Below are 13,167 nucleotides of genomic sequence, written 5' to 3' on the forward strand. Positions count from 1 at the left end.
CATTCCCTTTCCCTAAAAGGTTCTGTTCTAGACCTGTACGGTGTTTACTCCCTCACTCTTTACTTTTTGTGCCCCGCAAATATGACCTTATCGATGAGGCCTTCTCCGAACACTCATTTACAAATCAAAATACTCCCAGCCCCAGAGCTCCCCATGCCCCTTCCCTGCTTCATTTTTTCTTCCTGGCATATTGCCATCTAAAGACTATGCATTTATATATTATCTGTTGCCATTTGCTAGAACGTAAACTCCGTAAGGGCTGTTCCGTAAGGGCTGGGAGTTTTCTCTGTGAACTGCTCTGTATCCAGCACCTAGAACTTTGCCTGAAACTTTGTAGGTCTTCAGTAAATATAAATTGAGTACATGCATGAATGAATAAGTGAGTACATCTTTGAGGTTATTTTGGAGGCTGGGGTGTGGGTGTGTGCATGCATATGTGGGTATGCCTTTAAAGTGAGAGTAAAGGAGAAAGAACAAGAGACAATTATATTCCTGGAAAGATGTCAGTAAATGTCCCCAAAATAAGGTGGACAAAAATCACTCTTCCTCACCATTTTTTAAAGGATGGACCTTGCTAAGGCTGGCTGAACAGGGTAAAGTGAAGTTCAGAGTCCAGTGGAGAACATTGCTGTGTTAAGACTCCCTTTCTTTCAGGAGTGACAAAGTGCAAAACCATAAACCATATGGAAAATCTCTTTCCTTCTGGAGGTGAACAAAGCAAGCTTCATTAACAGGAGTGTGACACTTGGGAACGTTGATTTTATCTACTCAACTACATTTTCTGGGTTTTTTGTTTTTTTATTTTTTTATTTTATTTTTTATTATTATTTTTTTTTAGTAGGCTCCACACCCAATGTGGGGCTTGAACTCAGAACCTTGAGCTCAAGAGTTGCACGCTCTACCCACTGAGCCAGCCAGGTGCCCCCCCACCAACTACAGTTTTTGAATAAAAAATTTCAGAATAAGTTTCTGGGCTTGGTTTTTACCCCAAGATTTGTTTGATTTGTTTATGGGAATTCTTGGAAAGATAAGGGAAATAGCCGTGGCTAGGAAGATGGGGGGGAGAGTATTTGGTATTTAACCGCAGCTCTGGACTGCAATCCATCCCCAGCATGACAGGACATGCCGGGCTTGCAGGCAGGCCTGGGAGTGTTTACTGAGGGTGTCAGGCAGAAACCATCACGCTAACTCAATGTGAGTAATGAGCCTACGGAGACACACAGGAAAAAACCCTCAGAAGACAGAGAAGACTATTGGTTTTTTGGCAGTTATTTCATTCTTTTGTACGTAGATCAGGGATGTTCTTATGTTTAAGGAAAAAGTGAAAGAGAAGCGATTCAGTAGTTTTGGAGAGCAAACTTGGAAGTATAACATCGGTTGTTAAAAATCTTTCCAAATTGTCGGGAGTGATAATTATAAGTACTCTAGTAGAGAGAAGCAGAATCTCAAAAACAGTGAACGATTTTCATTTTAATGGAAAAAAAAAAACAACAAGGATTGGAGGAAATGAAATTTCTTTTATTTACCTTTCAGAATTCATCTTGGTGATGGCGGTGTTTTATTTCAGCACCATACCAGTCGATGTAGTAATCTGTTAATAATCAAGCTCTGTAATTTGTGAATGGCTTACTTGTTAAAATGATTAGAGCACATCTAAAGTTATTCAGTAAGGATGTTACTTACTTGCATTTTGACATCCATCTCAGGTAGAGAGAGTTTATTCCCGCGGGAAGGCCTTTGCAGCCTTGAGGGGATCTTGTCCACAGGAGAATGTGAGCTTGTGAATGTCGTCTGTCACCTGTGTCATGGAGGAAAAAAAAAAATATGGGGAACCACTATTTTGGAACGCGTTTACATGAGCTGTACTGACTAAAAGTTATAATGTAATTCTTGAGTCCCAAATTATTTTTTGTGAATGGCAGATTATATCTGTGTAGTAACTTCACTTTTGTAACAAAAGTAATTGAAAATATCTTAATATGATAAATAATAATTTAATTAACTCAGGTACATCTATACACACTCAGGGAATTGGAGAGTTGAAGCGGTCTTTCAAATATAAGAAAAGAGATTCAAAATTTCTCTAGTGCCTGAGCATTTTAGGAAGATGTTCGTTTTTAAACCTGATTTGTTTGAGCTGTACTTTTTTTTTTTTTTTTTTTTTTTTGCTTTTTGTTTTTGTTTTGGCAGTGGACTGATTTTGAATTTCATCCCCCTCTCTAGTTCCCACATAGAGATTTTACTAGACAGAAATATGTTCAAATGCTAAGCAGACCAGTTAAGCAAAACATTGATACAAAGAAGGCAACGGGAAAAAATTTCTCTTGATAATTTAACTTTAAATATCACAGTGACCCTTACTAGCTTCTCTAAGCACATTTGTGGTTAAAGACTTTTTTTAATTCATAAAGATCATTATGAACATTACTATATGCCTTGAAAGCAGACCTCTTGTGTGACTGGGCAATTGTCTGCTAATTTACCATGACATTTTTTTTTTTTTCAGGTGGACCTCTCTTAACATTTACTGAAACAATATCTGAGTGATGTCATACCTTTTGGGAAAGTCACACCCGTTTCATGTAGACTCAGCTACAATAGAGGTAAGTCAGTCAACAAAGATTTCTTGTGACTAATTCTTCTCTGGGTATGAAAGAGGAAGAGAGTGTATCATCATACTTCTTTCTTAATTTTAGGATTAGAGCATTCATCTGAAGTAATCAGGACATTTGATGACAAGTCAACAAATTAAGCAGAGCAGTATTACAGGGAAGACTTAGAGGTGAACAAAGTAAAACCCATGTGAAAGCTCATGTTAAAGGATTGATTTATGGTTCATAAAAGTGCCATTCTGAGTTTCCATTGTTTGGCACTGTGGGAGAATCTGTCTACATGGTGGAATTTTCAGTAGTTGGAATCGTAAGTCTACAAAGTGTGGTTTATGTTTATTATACCTTCGATTTTCACCTCAGGAGTATGGATAAGCCATCTGAAACAAACAAAAAAAATCAGAGGAAGATTGGGGCTTCTAGGTTTTCAGGAATAATAAGATGGTGGGACGTCTATGGAACATGTCATTTACTTTTATTTCTTAGAGACTAGATGCTTGAGGTCTGTTTGTCAGAATGTGAAACCTGAGTCCCAGGTATGCTCTGTGACCCTACATGGACAGATGCCAAATATGTGATTGAGGGACCCTGGAAAGTGTTTATGCTTAAAACACCTCACCTCCTGACCTATGACCTAATGATAATGGAAATCACTTTGTTTTCTAAGTGAACAGATATTGAGTATTAAAGATATCTACTCCAAGGAGGAATAACAAAGTGCTGCTGTGATTGATACTTTATCTTGAATTAAATTACCAAAACAATTATCAGTTGTTTTATTAATTATTAATTATTTTATTAATTATTAAAAACTTAACTAGTTATGGTCAGTTTTTTAAAGGAAGCAGGAGGTAGTGATTCTCAAAACATTAGGCATAGCATGTTTGAGAAATAAGGTAAAAAAACATGCAAAGGAAAACAAATTTCATTTCCTTCAATTTGATTTTGGGTCAACTAGTTTTTGCAAATGAAACTCTTTTTCATGTGGCTAGCAACTTGGCACCATATATCATAGAAACTGAATATAAAGTGTGGTCTCTTCTGTGTGTGTTGTAATTGCTATTCTATGGATAGCAATATGGATATGGATACTACAGAAGGTTGGGTTAAGACCATCATTCCTTTCACGCTAATTTTCAAGTAACTTTTTTCCCCCAAAGCCACCTGGCTGCCCTATTCTACTTGGTGGAAATGATGTAATGATAAGTCTTAGAGGTCTTAGAGGGCTCTCTGGGTCTAACTCTTGATCTTAGCTCAGGTCTTGATCTCAGGGTCCTGAGTTTGAGCTCTGCCTTGGGTTTCACGCTGGGTGTGGTGACTACTGAAAAAACAAAAAAAACAAAAAACCTCTTAGCAGGAAAAACCTCTCCATCTGCCCTTTCCAAGGAAGCCCAACTGAAAACTTATAATCATCTGGTGATTTTCATCATTTTGGCTATCTAAGATAACAATTTGGTATGAATAAATTCATCTCTCTTTGCTTGTGTGTTCAAAGGAGTTTCTAGTGTGGAGTGGCCTCTGTGAATGAGGCAAAAGATTAGTGAAAAAGAAATATTGTAGTGGCAGTTTGGAGTTGCAGGAAGAGAATTAACCTAGTCAATTCCCAACTCTGCCCTTGATAAACAAGTTGCTTTTCAGCATGTTTGAACATCTGTAAAACAAGGTTTTGGATCAGATAATGTAGATGTTTTGAGTTTGTATAGTTTTAATACTTTGCATGTCAGTACTCTTAACTCTAAGTTGAGTTCATTTTGAAGATTTAAATTATAATGATAAAAACAATAAAAAATAATCTTTATGAGCACTTACTCTGTACTAAGTGCACGCTTGTAACCTCTTTACAAAAACCTCCTGATGTAGGTAAGGACTATTATTTCCATAATAATACTCCAGGGAGGTGCAGAGTGATTAAGTAACGTGCCCAAGAACACACAGCTAGTAAGTGGTGAAGCTAGGGTTTGAACTCAAATAGTTGTCTCCAAAGCTTGACCTCTTAACTGTTAACTTAAAATACACAATTAAAAAAAAAACCACATTAAAAAAATTCAAATTTATCTTTTGTTAATCATTAAAACATAATACGGTTGTTTTGATCTACTAATAGATAGAATGACATTTTATAATTTTCTCATGGGCCCTGGAGTAGTAGCTTTGATTTTGTGCAAAGTTTAGCAGGCTTTCTTTGCCCAACAAATCCATGTTTCCTATCAAAATATTCAACAACATCTCCTGACTTGTTCTTTCAATGGAGACATCCTTTCCCAGCCAGAGCGGGCAGAAGTAGCAAGAACATGTGTTGGCTTGTTCTGGAGGCTTTGGTGTGAAATAGGTTTGCATAGAATAGAAGAGCTTCTATCATCTTGCCAGCAAATGTCTTTGTTGCTGGTTTGCCTCTTTGAAAGAATTTCCAAAGATCAGTACAACAGACCCTTCTGTTGCAGAGTCTGAGAAAATGTAAGGAGGAAGAGTGGCGAGTTAGAAAATAAACTTATATTTCAACTGTAGCAACCATAATTTGTGAGGAAAAATTAATAGCAATTTATAACAGCTGAGAGGAAGAGGGAAGATGCAGGAAGGAATATTGTCAGAACTTATTAGACTGTTTATTACATATTAAATTTTTTGTCATATAAGAAGTTGTATATAATGAATGTGTATAACTTGATGAGTTTGGTGGTAAGAATATACCTATGAAACCATCACCATGGTCTATGCCATGAAACTATTCATTCCCTCCAAAAGTTTCCTCCCTCTCTCTTATTTATCATTATTATTCTTATTATTAATGACAAGAAGACTGAATACAAGATTTACCCTTTTAGCAAAATTTAGGTATACAATACATTATTGCTAACTATAGGTTCTATGATATATAGTAGATATCTCGGAGTTATTCATCTTATCTAAATGAAACTTCGTGCTCTTTGACTAATACTTCCACTTCCTATGACACAGTTGCCTACTAATCTAAAGTTGAGGATGTCAGCCCTACATGAGAATAATTAATAAGAGTTTGGTCAAACAAGGTCTTTTCATTATGCTTTACCTGAAGAAAAATTAAGTGGAAAATCTAGGTGATTCTTTTCTTTTTAATAATAAATCTGGAGACCAGACTCTGCATGCAGAAACTTTCTATCTGCAACACAAACCAAGCGTCACTGTCTGTTCCATGGGTCTGATGATGGAAAGACACTGCTTCAGCTACACCAAGCTACTTGCTTACCTGAGGGTATGTGTGTGTGTGTGTGTGTGTGTGTGTGTGTGTGTGTGTTACCCCCAGGTTAGGACCACATAATTCTTACTATCAACATGGTCAGTTGGACGTGGGAAGACATGACTGAAGTTAATCTTACTTTTTGTGTTTAAATACTCATTTTTGGCTTAGTTACAATGCCTTTTTGCAGGAGTGGAAACCATGTCATTATCCCATTTAAATAAATACAAGATTACCTGATTCTGTGCTGCTTTATAATTAAGAGAGTTCTTTGCAATCCTCTTTTGGTTATGAAAGAATATAAATACTTCCTTTGCCTTCTGAGGAAAGGAAGACATACAAGTTCTTTCAATCTGAGTGTTTTGCTTATATTAGAATTTCATACTCTGTGTTTTCACACAACTTTTACTGTTTGCTAACTTAATAATGACAAATTCAGTGCACAGAAAACATCAGAGATGTTCCAAGGCATAAACTTAAAAATATGATGGTACTTCATGAAATATATGTGGAAGGGGAGATAGCATTGAGGCGTAAATAGTACTTGTAGTTGTTCAGTTGTGTTGTTTTCTACAAATCATGGAAACACTGAGGTGGGAGGACCCATTTAGAGTTATCATATAAAAAAATGAAATGGAATAAAACAAAAATCAGGGTCTTAGATACAGAGAACAGACTGGTGATTGCCAAAGGTGGGGCATGGGAGGTGGGGAAAATGGGTGAAAGGGTTCAAAAAGTACAAACTTGGTTATAAATAAGTCACGGGGATATAATATACAGCACGGTCACTATCGTTAATAATACTGAATTGCATATTTGAAAGTTGTGAAGAGGGTAGATCTTACAAGTCCATATCACAAGAAAAAAATTTTTTATAACTATGTATGGTGATGGATGTTACCTAGACTTACTGTGTTGATCATTTCTCAATATGTATTAATGTTGAATCAGAATCTCTCCATATAAAGTTACTTTTACATCTAGCTACATGTCACACATGACCTCTTCTAAATAGTGTGTTATCAAAGTAATCCTTAAGGAGTTGACCAGAAAAGAGATTCCATGACTTTCGGGTAGTTTGTTTTCCTTATTAAATGTGGAAGAGATGTTTATTGTGCCCTGAAAAATAAACTCACATATACTTCAGAATAGCAGCAAATCATGTACTTGTTTCTTTCTATTCATTCCTTTGTCTCTACCCTTTTCTCTATCTCTCAATCTTAGATACATATAGAAATATATAGATTGCCCTGTCCTCTATGTCCAAATAGATATATTTGTCTACAATGTACTGCTTCTTTAACCTTTAGAATTATATCTAGATTTCTGGTCTTTAAAAAATTATTTTCATTGTTTTCTTTGTATTTCCAATTTTTCATGCTCTACTCAAGTCTTAGGGCTGAAAGCAAGCAGATTATTTTGACAGAGTAATAGTTATATATTATTATTGCTTTCTATTGTGAATAACTGTAGATAAACCTTTACATTTATGTCACTTTATTGAATGACTTTGAGGTAGTAATTTGCTTCTCTGGATCTCTGTTTTCCTCATTATAATTAGAGTTACTGTAGGAATTAAATTAGAATATGTAACTAACGGTCTTGGCCAGCTGGTGAGGCTTACCAGTGTCTAGTTTCTTCCTGCTCTGGTAACTGTATCCATTTGCACTTGTTCTTTTAGACCATTATTCTCTTGAGTTTTAACTGTATCTGCATTGTGTTTAGATTATTCTGTTTTGCATTTGTTGAAAAGAAAGTCTATGTATAAAAGAAAAAGAAAGTAATGACACCAACCTTGAAGGGCCCATGTCTTGTCATGGAGGGATCAGGCAGAGCAGAAGGAATCTCAGTCTTCATTGTGGAAAACATGTTGCTTCTGGCACCTGTAAATCAAACAATTATCTTCTTTTCTTTATCAATTAGCCCCCCCACTTAAAAATGATCTCAGATTGTGTTGTTGAACAGGTACTAAGCCATATAATCTCTGACTCAGAGTTATTTGTAGACCCAGTGCAGGAGTCTGAATATTCTCAGTATTTTCTGCAGGAGTGCAAAAAACACTGAATTACCAATAACAGGAAGGAGAGATTCTTAACATTTACTTGTTTCTTAATTGTTAGTTGCATTGAAGCTTGTCAGTTGAGTGTGTTTTTTCATGCTCTTCCTTGAATTTGATAGTTAAGATACATTGATCTTGCTGTTTTTAATTCTTCAAACTTTCTATAAATTGAGGATCAGGGGATATTTTTGGAATTTACCTACATGGGGCTTCATTTTTTCCTGGGGTTGATTTGGAATGTCAGAATCAAACCATCCACTTTTCCTTCACTCAACACCCACTCTAACCCAGTTTCTGCTCCTCATACACCAGTTCCCAGTTGAATTGTACGGATTAAAGAATGAGGAAGGTCAGCCAAGGCAAGATTTGAAGTTCCAAAGGGACTTTTTGTGGCATCCCTTTAAAGGAAGACATAAAAATAACAGACATTTATTGGGAGACACATCCAGGCTGCTGGGGCTGACAGCTGTCCCCAGATCCATAGTACATTTTTCATCATGTTAGGCTGGAAACCTTACCTTCTCTTTACTCCAGCTTTTGTCTCTGAGGCATCATTGCATGTCAGAACTTTTGCCCGAAAGATCATTCCAAACTACCAAACAAGTAATAAATGACTTAAAGCATCTCGTTAATAAAGGACTGCTCTGACCTCATCCAGCACTATTTCCACCTGAAGAAGAGATCCTGAGTCCCCAGGTACTTCCTTCCTGCCTAGGAGGATGGACAAAAGGTATCAGCTAGAAAAAATATATAAAATACTGATAAAAATACATATGTAAGTCAGTTTCTTACCTTATATTTCTTAGTAACTATTAATTCTAGATTAGTTCACCTTTTACTAAATGGTTAAGGAAGTACTCATGTTTGTTGCGAATGGTTTTATTATCCTAGTGTTATACTGTTAAAGTTTTAGCATACACTGTTTAAAATTTATAATACATCAATTAGACAGTTTTAAACATTTTTCTTTTTTTTTGTTTAAAACAATTTTTATTTTTGGTGAAAAAATACAGATACATTTTTGCTTTGAATTTACTTTTACATGGCAATTCAATTTGAGGTCCTTCTAGACAAGATGAGTCTATTTTTATTTTAAAACACATTTAATTTCAATTTTTCCCTTACAGAGCCTTTACTACAGTGACATAGTTTCCTCTGTAGTTTGGCAATGCAGCAAAATTCCCATTTCATCATAAGTTGGGATTTAAGAGGCAACGCCAAAATTCTTTGAGGATCCTGAAGACACTTTTGAACTTGAAATAAGGGTTATTATTATTATTAATTCTCATGCATAACAGAAGTACAAATCAACCATGTGTGATCTAGACTCCAGAACAAGCTTCCATTGAGAAGAGGCCACAGTGATAATAGCAAGGCAGCTTCCTCAGGACCTGGCAGCTGCTCCACAGGGTCTAAGCCCGCTCACCTCAAGATGGGCACACTGCAGGTGTTGTTGAAACAGCAGGATTATCTTAAAAGAACAGATTGCCCGCTCTTCTTGGCCATCCTAGCACATACCTTCCTGGTAGTCATGCATGGCACCAGGGAGAGGGAAGGATGTTAGATGTAGGGACATTTAGGAGGTCTCTTTCCCCCCAGGGAGGCTTAGGACTGTATCCTTCTGTGTTAAAAGACACTTTATTACTTTGCATTCCGTCTGGAAAAACAAATAGATTTTGAATATGGCAACAAAACAGGGAGAAATCTTCTATATACAATTAGAGATAGTGGAGCTGGACAATGACCTTGTAAAGACTCAGCTAAGACAAGAATGTTGATTAAGAAGGTAGGGTGTTCTCTAGGGGCTAAAGGCTGAAGATGAATGACCTGAAATGATTTGAAGAGCTGCACTGCTATCATGGCAACATGTATGAAGTAATGAATTCAAAATCTTCATTGTTTTGCTAGAGAATTTAGTTGTTGTAGCTGTTTCAAAGGACTGAGGCTTAATAAAATAGAGGTTAATGATAATCCCTTTCCATCTCCCTTTTTGACTTGAAACGGGGCTTATAATACATATTCAAAAATTTCACCGTATGTTAATCTAGTCAGAGGCCTCTTTTCCTTATGAGAAAAACCATGTTTTGTATTCTCACAAAGTCTGTAGACATTGTTAACATAATAAACATCACTATATGTCATATGCAAATTACATCTACTCACTGATATTTAAAAAATAAAGAGTAATTTTCAAGAACTATTAACACAGGATTTGTAGTGAGAAATGTATACAAAGGAGCTCAAAGTAAGATTTTTTCTTTGGATAGATCCTTTCAAAGTAATTTAGAAAAACACAAAATATTTACACCATACTAAACTTTCCTAAATGCTCTATGATATTTTCTTATCAAACTGTATTTTGAGAATGGAGGGATATAGATATAGCAAGTTTAATGCATAAGCCAGTAGCCCTTAGCTTGAGCAAAAGATGCACTTAGGGTCTCCCAACACCGAGAAGATGACAACTCAGCTGCAACTATTTCCCTTTTCCAAGCAGCTCAAAATGCTTTAGCAAAGACCTTATGACTCTTACGTCATTATTAGTGACATAAGAAAAGGTGACTGAGACAAGAACTGGGGCTCTTGACTCCAAGTGCTTAATCCAATAAAACACGTTGCATTTTGTTTAAAGGGACAAATACATTTCTTTGGTACTGCAAAAATAGAAGTTTAAAAGTTGTTAATTATTAATTGGAATTTTCCCACTGAATATGATCTTAAGATTTTTTGAGAAACATCCAGATTTACTACCACTTGAATGGTATTTGAGAAGTGAGAGTGACAACATGACCCAGTTTGGGGATATTAACTAGAAAATTTAAACTGATCAAGCTCGGTTTAGGAGAATCCAAAATAAGTGCCCAATTAGACCAATACTGTGAGCTTTGCTATGCTCCTTTGAACAATTTGGTCCAAATAATATATTCAGCCAATATGTTATTCCAGTTCATTCTGGTCATATCAGACGGGAACAAGGATCTTCTATACAGATCATATTACGTGACCCCCTTATCTCCATCGGAGTCTGTAGGTTGCTAGGAACATTGGAAATGGGACCAATCACCCTTTCTGTCACTATTACATTTTGTGTGAGAAGTGGCTCAGAGACTGTAGTGGAAGGTTGCACGAGAGAACCAGAGGCCGAGTAAGTCTCTGTTACCAAATAGCTACCATGCTGCAGAGGGTCAGGGATGGAAACAGCTGGCTGCAGAACAGAGCCGGAAGCAGACAAAGCAGAAGTTCCTTGACTGCCTGACAAAGTCTGGCCCCTAACAGATTCTGGCTGTTGGACTCCTAGGGAACAGCCACAGGATTCCATGCCCAAATGGCTGTCTTTGGAAGGTGGCTGAAATTGTTGGGCTTCTTCATCGATCCCGAGGCTTATCTCTGCAAGCTTTTTAAATTTGGGGCCGAGCGAGTCCAGGAAGCTATCATCCAGCTCATCGGCAATAAAACTGCAACAACCCAAGGAGCCCACGGGAGAACCGGGGGCACCCATTCCTTCATTATCATAGATCAGCAAGCAGTCATTTGCTTCCTGGGCATCGTCTTCCTCTGCACAGGCAAATGCTTTCTAAAGAGGGAGAAAAGTGGAAAAAATGAATTTCAAAGAGTCTCAGCTGAAGAATGCAATACTGTTCATAGAACTCAAGAATTGATCATGAATGCATAATTTAGGTAATCCACAGAAGCAAAGCCATACTCTGGGTATCAGCAATCTTGTCAGAGAAATTATCTGGTGTTTGGAGAACAGTGTAGCTGTCATTCCTTCGGAATTGAGTCTGGCCTAGGCTCACGTTTTAAGTCTGGGTTTTGAAGGCACTGGCATGGATTTGGACCTACAAAACCAACGTGTTCAAAGCCTGGAGGTTATTCACTGGGTCCAGGGTGGGGGTCCCTTTATGTGCTTCTGTAAAGGCATGTCTTTGTGTTTCGGGGCGGGGACAGGCATCCCACTTGCACCATCTAAGCCAGTTCTCAGCCAGACTGGGGCCTTGGCCTAGATTTCCAGACCCATGCGGGAGGGGGACCCGTAACGAGGGCCCACACCACATCTCAGAATATCCCAAGAGACCCATCCCAAACAAGCTCTCCCTGCCAGTCAGTGTGAGACTCTACCTTCTCAGCAACAGTTCTGATCCCAGAATTTACCAGGTCTGATACCAAAACTCTGTAGGAAATCTCTTCTACTGATGCACCAACCAAGAGGCAAGACCTGCCTCTTAAAGTCCCCTCTGTTCTTGAACCCGTTTTCTTTTCAGTTCTATGCTTCCTGACACTTCATCTGACCTTTGATCACATCCCTTTTTTCCCACTTTTATTTCTGGGTCATTAATTTAATGGTTCTTCAGCATTTTGGGGCATGGACTCTTTTGAAAATGTGAAGAGTACTATAACCCTGTCTCGGAAAAATATGCACATTGGACATACTTTATGGTACAGGAAACAGAAAAGAGGCTGCTTTGTATTTCTGCAGAGGATGCTGCTGATCCTGGCACACAAAAGGTTTTGCTTTCCATTGTTATTCCAGTCAGAGGGAGGAGGCTCCCCTTGTTATATTCTCTCCCTTTGTGTCTACCTACCATTTTTCCTTTTGACTAGTGGCCCAATTTTGGCCATCACCTTAGGTTATCTGCATTATTTTGGCAGAGAACCCTATTTTTTTCTTACATTTTAACAAGCTGTAAGTACAACAACAATGAATTGCAAAGAAAAAAGATCCCTAATGTACATAAGATAATAAAGCCACAGAATTTTCTACCACATTACCTGAGAAAAGTAGGAGTCCAGGAAATTCATGCTTACTGCTCCTTCACCATAGTCTTTATTGGTTCCTCCCGTAGAATGCCTTGTTCTCATTGTTCCAGACTGTCCTGCAGAACCAATGCCAAGTCCAGTGGCTCCTCCAAATCCTCCAGCGGCTCCAGATCCTGTAGCTGCTCCAAGTTTGGTGGTCAGTTCCATTCCCGAGGTTCCTTCCACCACTGTCCCTCCAGTGTATGTATTCGTACAAACTTCTAAAAACAGGGAAGAAAATTCTGGAGCATCTTATGTTGTAATTTTTTTTTTTTTTTTACTGTTTTTTGATATCAATGGGCAGATACCCAGTAAGGCAAATAAGTAGGAGAGATTACAATTATATGACTGGAGGTGATAAGAACATTCTAGGGTCTGTTATGAGAGAGTAACAGATGACATGAGTCTGTACAGAGGATCTTCGCAGATGGAATAGCTCTGGAAACGTACTAATTAAAAAATATACACAGGAAATAGATTTTCAGTGA

At 37.5% G+C, this 13,167-nt stretch overlaps 1 protein-coding gene and 1 long non-coding RNA gene across 3 annotated transcripts in view; one reads left to right on the forward strand and one right to left on the reverse strand.

Moving 5' to 3' along the window:
- The window catches only part of LOC116868913, a 52,145-nt gene that overhangs the window by 5,875 nt on the left and 33,103 nt on the right, over positions 1-13,167 (forward strand). The window contains exons 2-3 of one of the 2 annotated variants that reach the window (XR_004382914.1): positions 2,507-2,603; positions 2,697-3,186. This is a non-coding gene — a long non-coding RNA (uncharacterized LOC116868913). Of the gene's footprint in view, positions 1-2,506; positions 2,604-2,696; positions 3,187-13,167 lie in introns of those variants that run through there. The other variant, XR_004382913.1, reaches the window with a different exon arrangement.
- Positions 9,242-13,167, reverse strand: part of DSG3 (desmoglein 3) — a 32,868-nt gene continuing 28,942 nt past the window's right edge. Inside the window, exons 15-16 of the mRNA XM_032859701.1 lie at positions 12,653-12,900; positions 9,242-11,456 (exon numbers count right to left, since the gene is read on the reverse strand). Of these exons, the coding sequence (XP_032715592.1) occupies positions 10,839-11,456; positions 12,653-12,900 (866 nt within the window). The 3' untranslated portion in view covers positions 9,242-10,838. The remainder of the gene's footprint in view (positions 11,457-12,652; positions 12,901-13,167) is intronic.

The sequence above is a fragment of the Lontra canadensis genome, unplaced genomic scaffold (assembly GCF_010015895.1).
Source record: "Lontra canadensis isolate GAN:19392208 unplaced genomic scaffold, GSC_riverotter_1.0 scaffold17, whole genome shotgun sequence".
NCBI lineage: Eukaryota > Metazoa > Chordata > Mammalia > Carnivora > Mustelidae > Lontra > Lontra canadensis.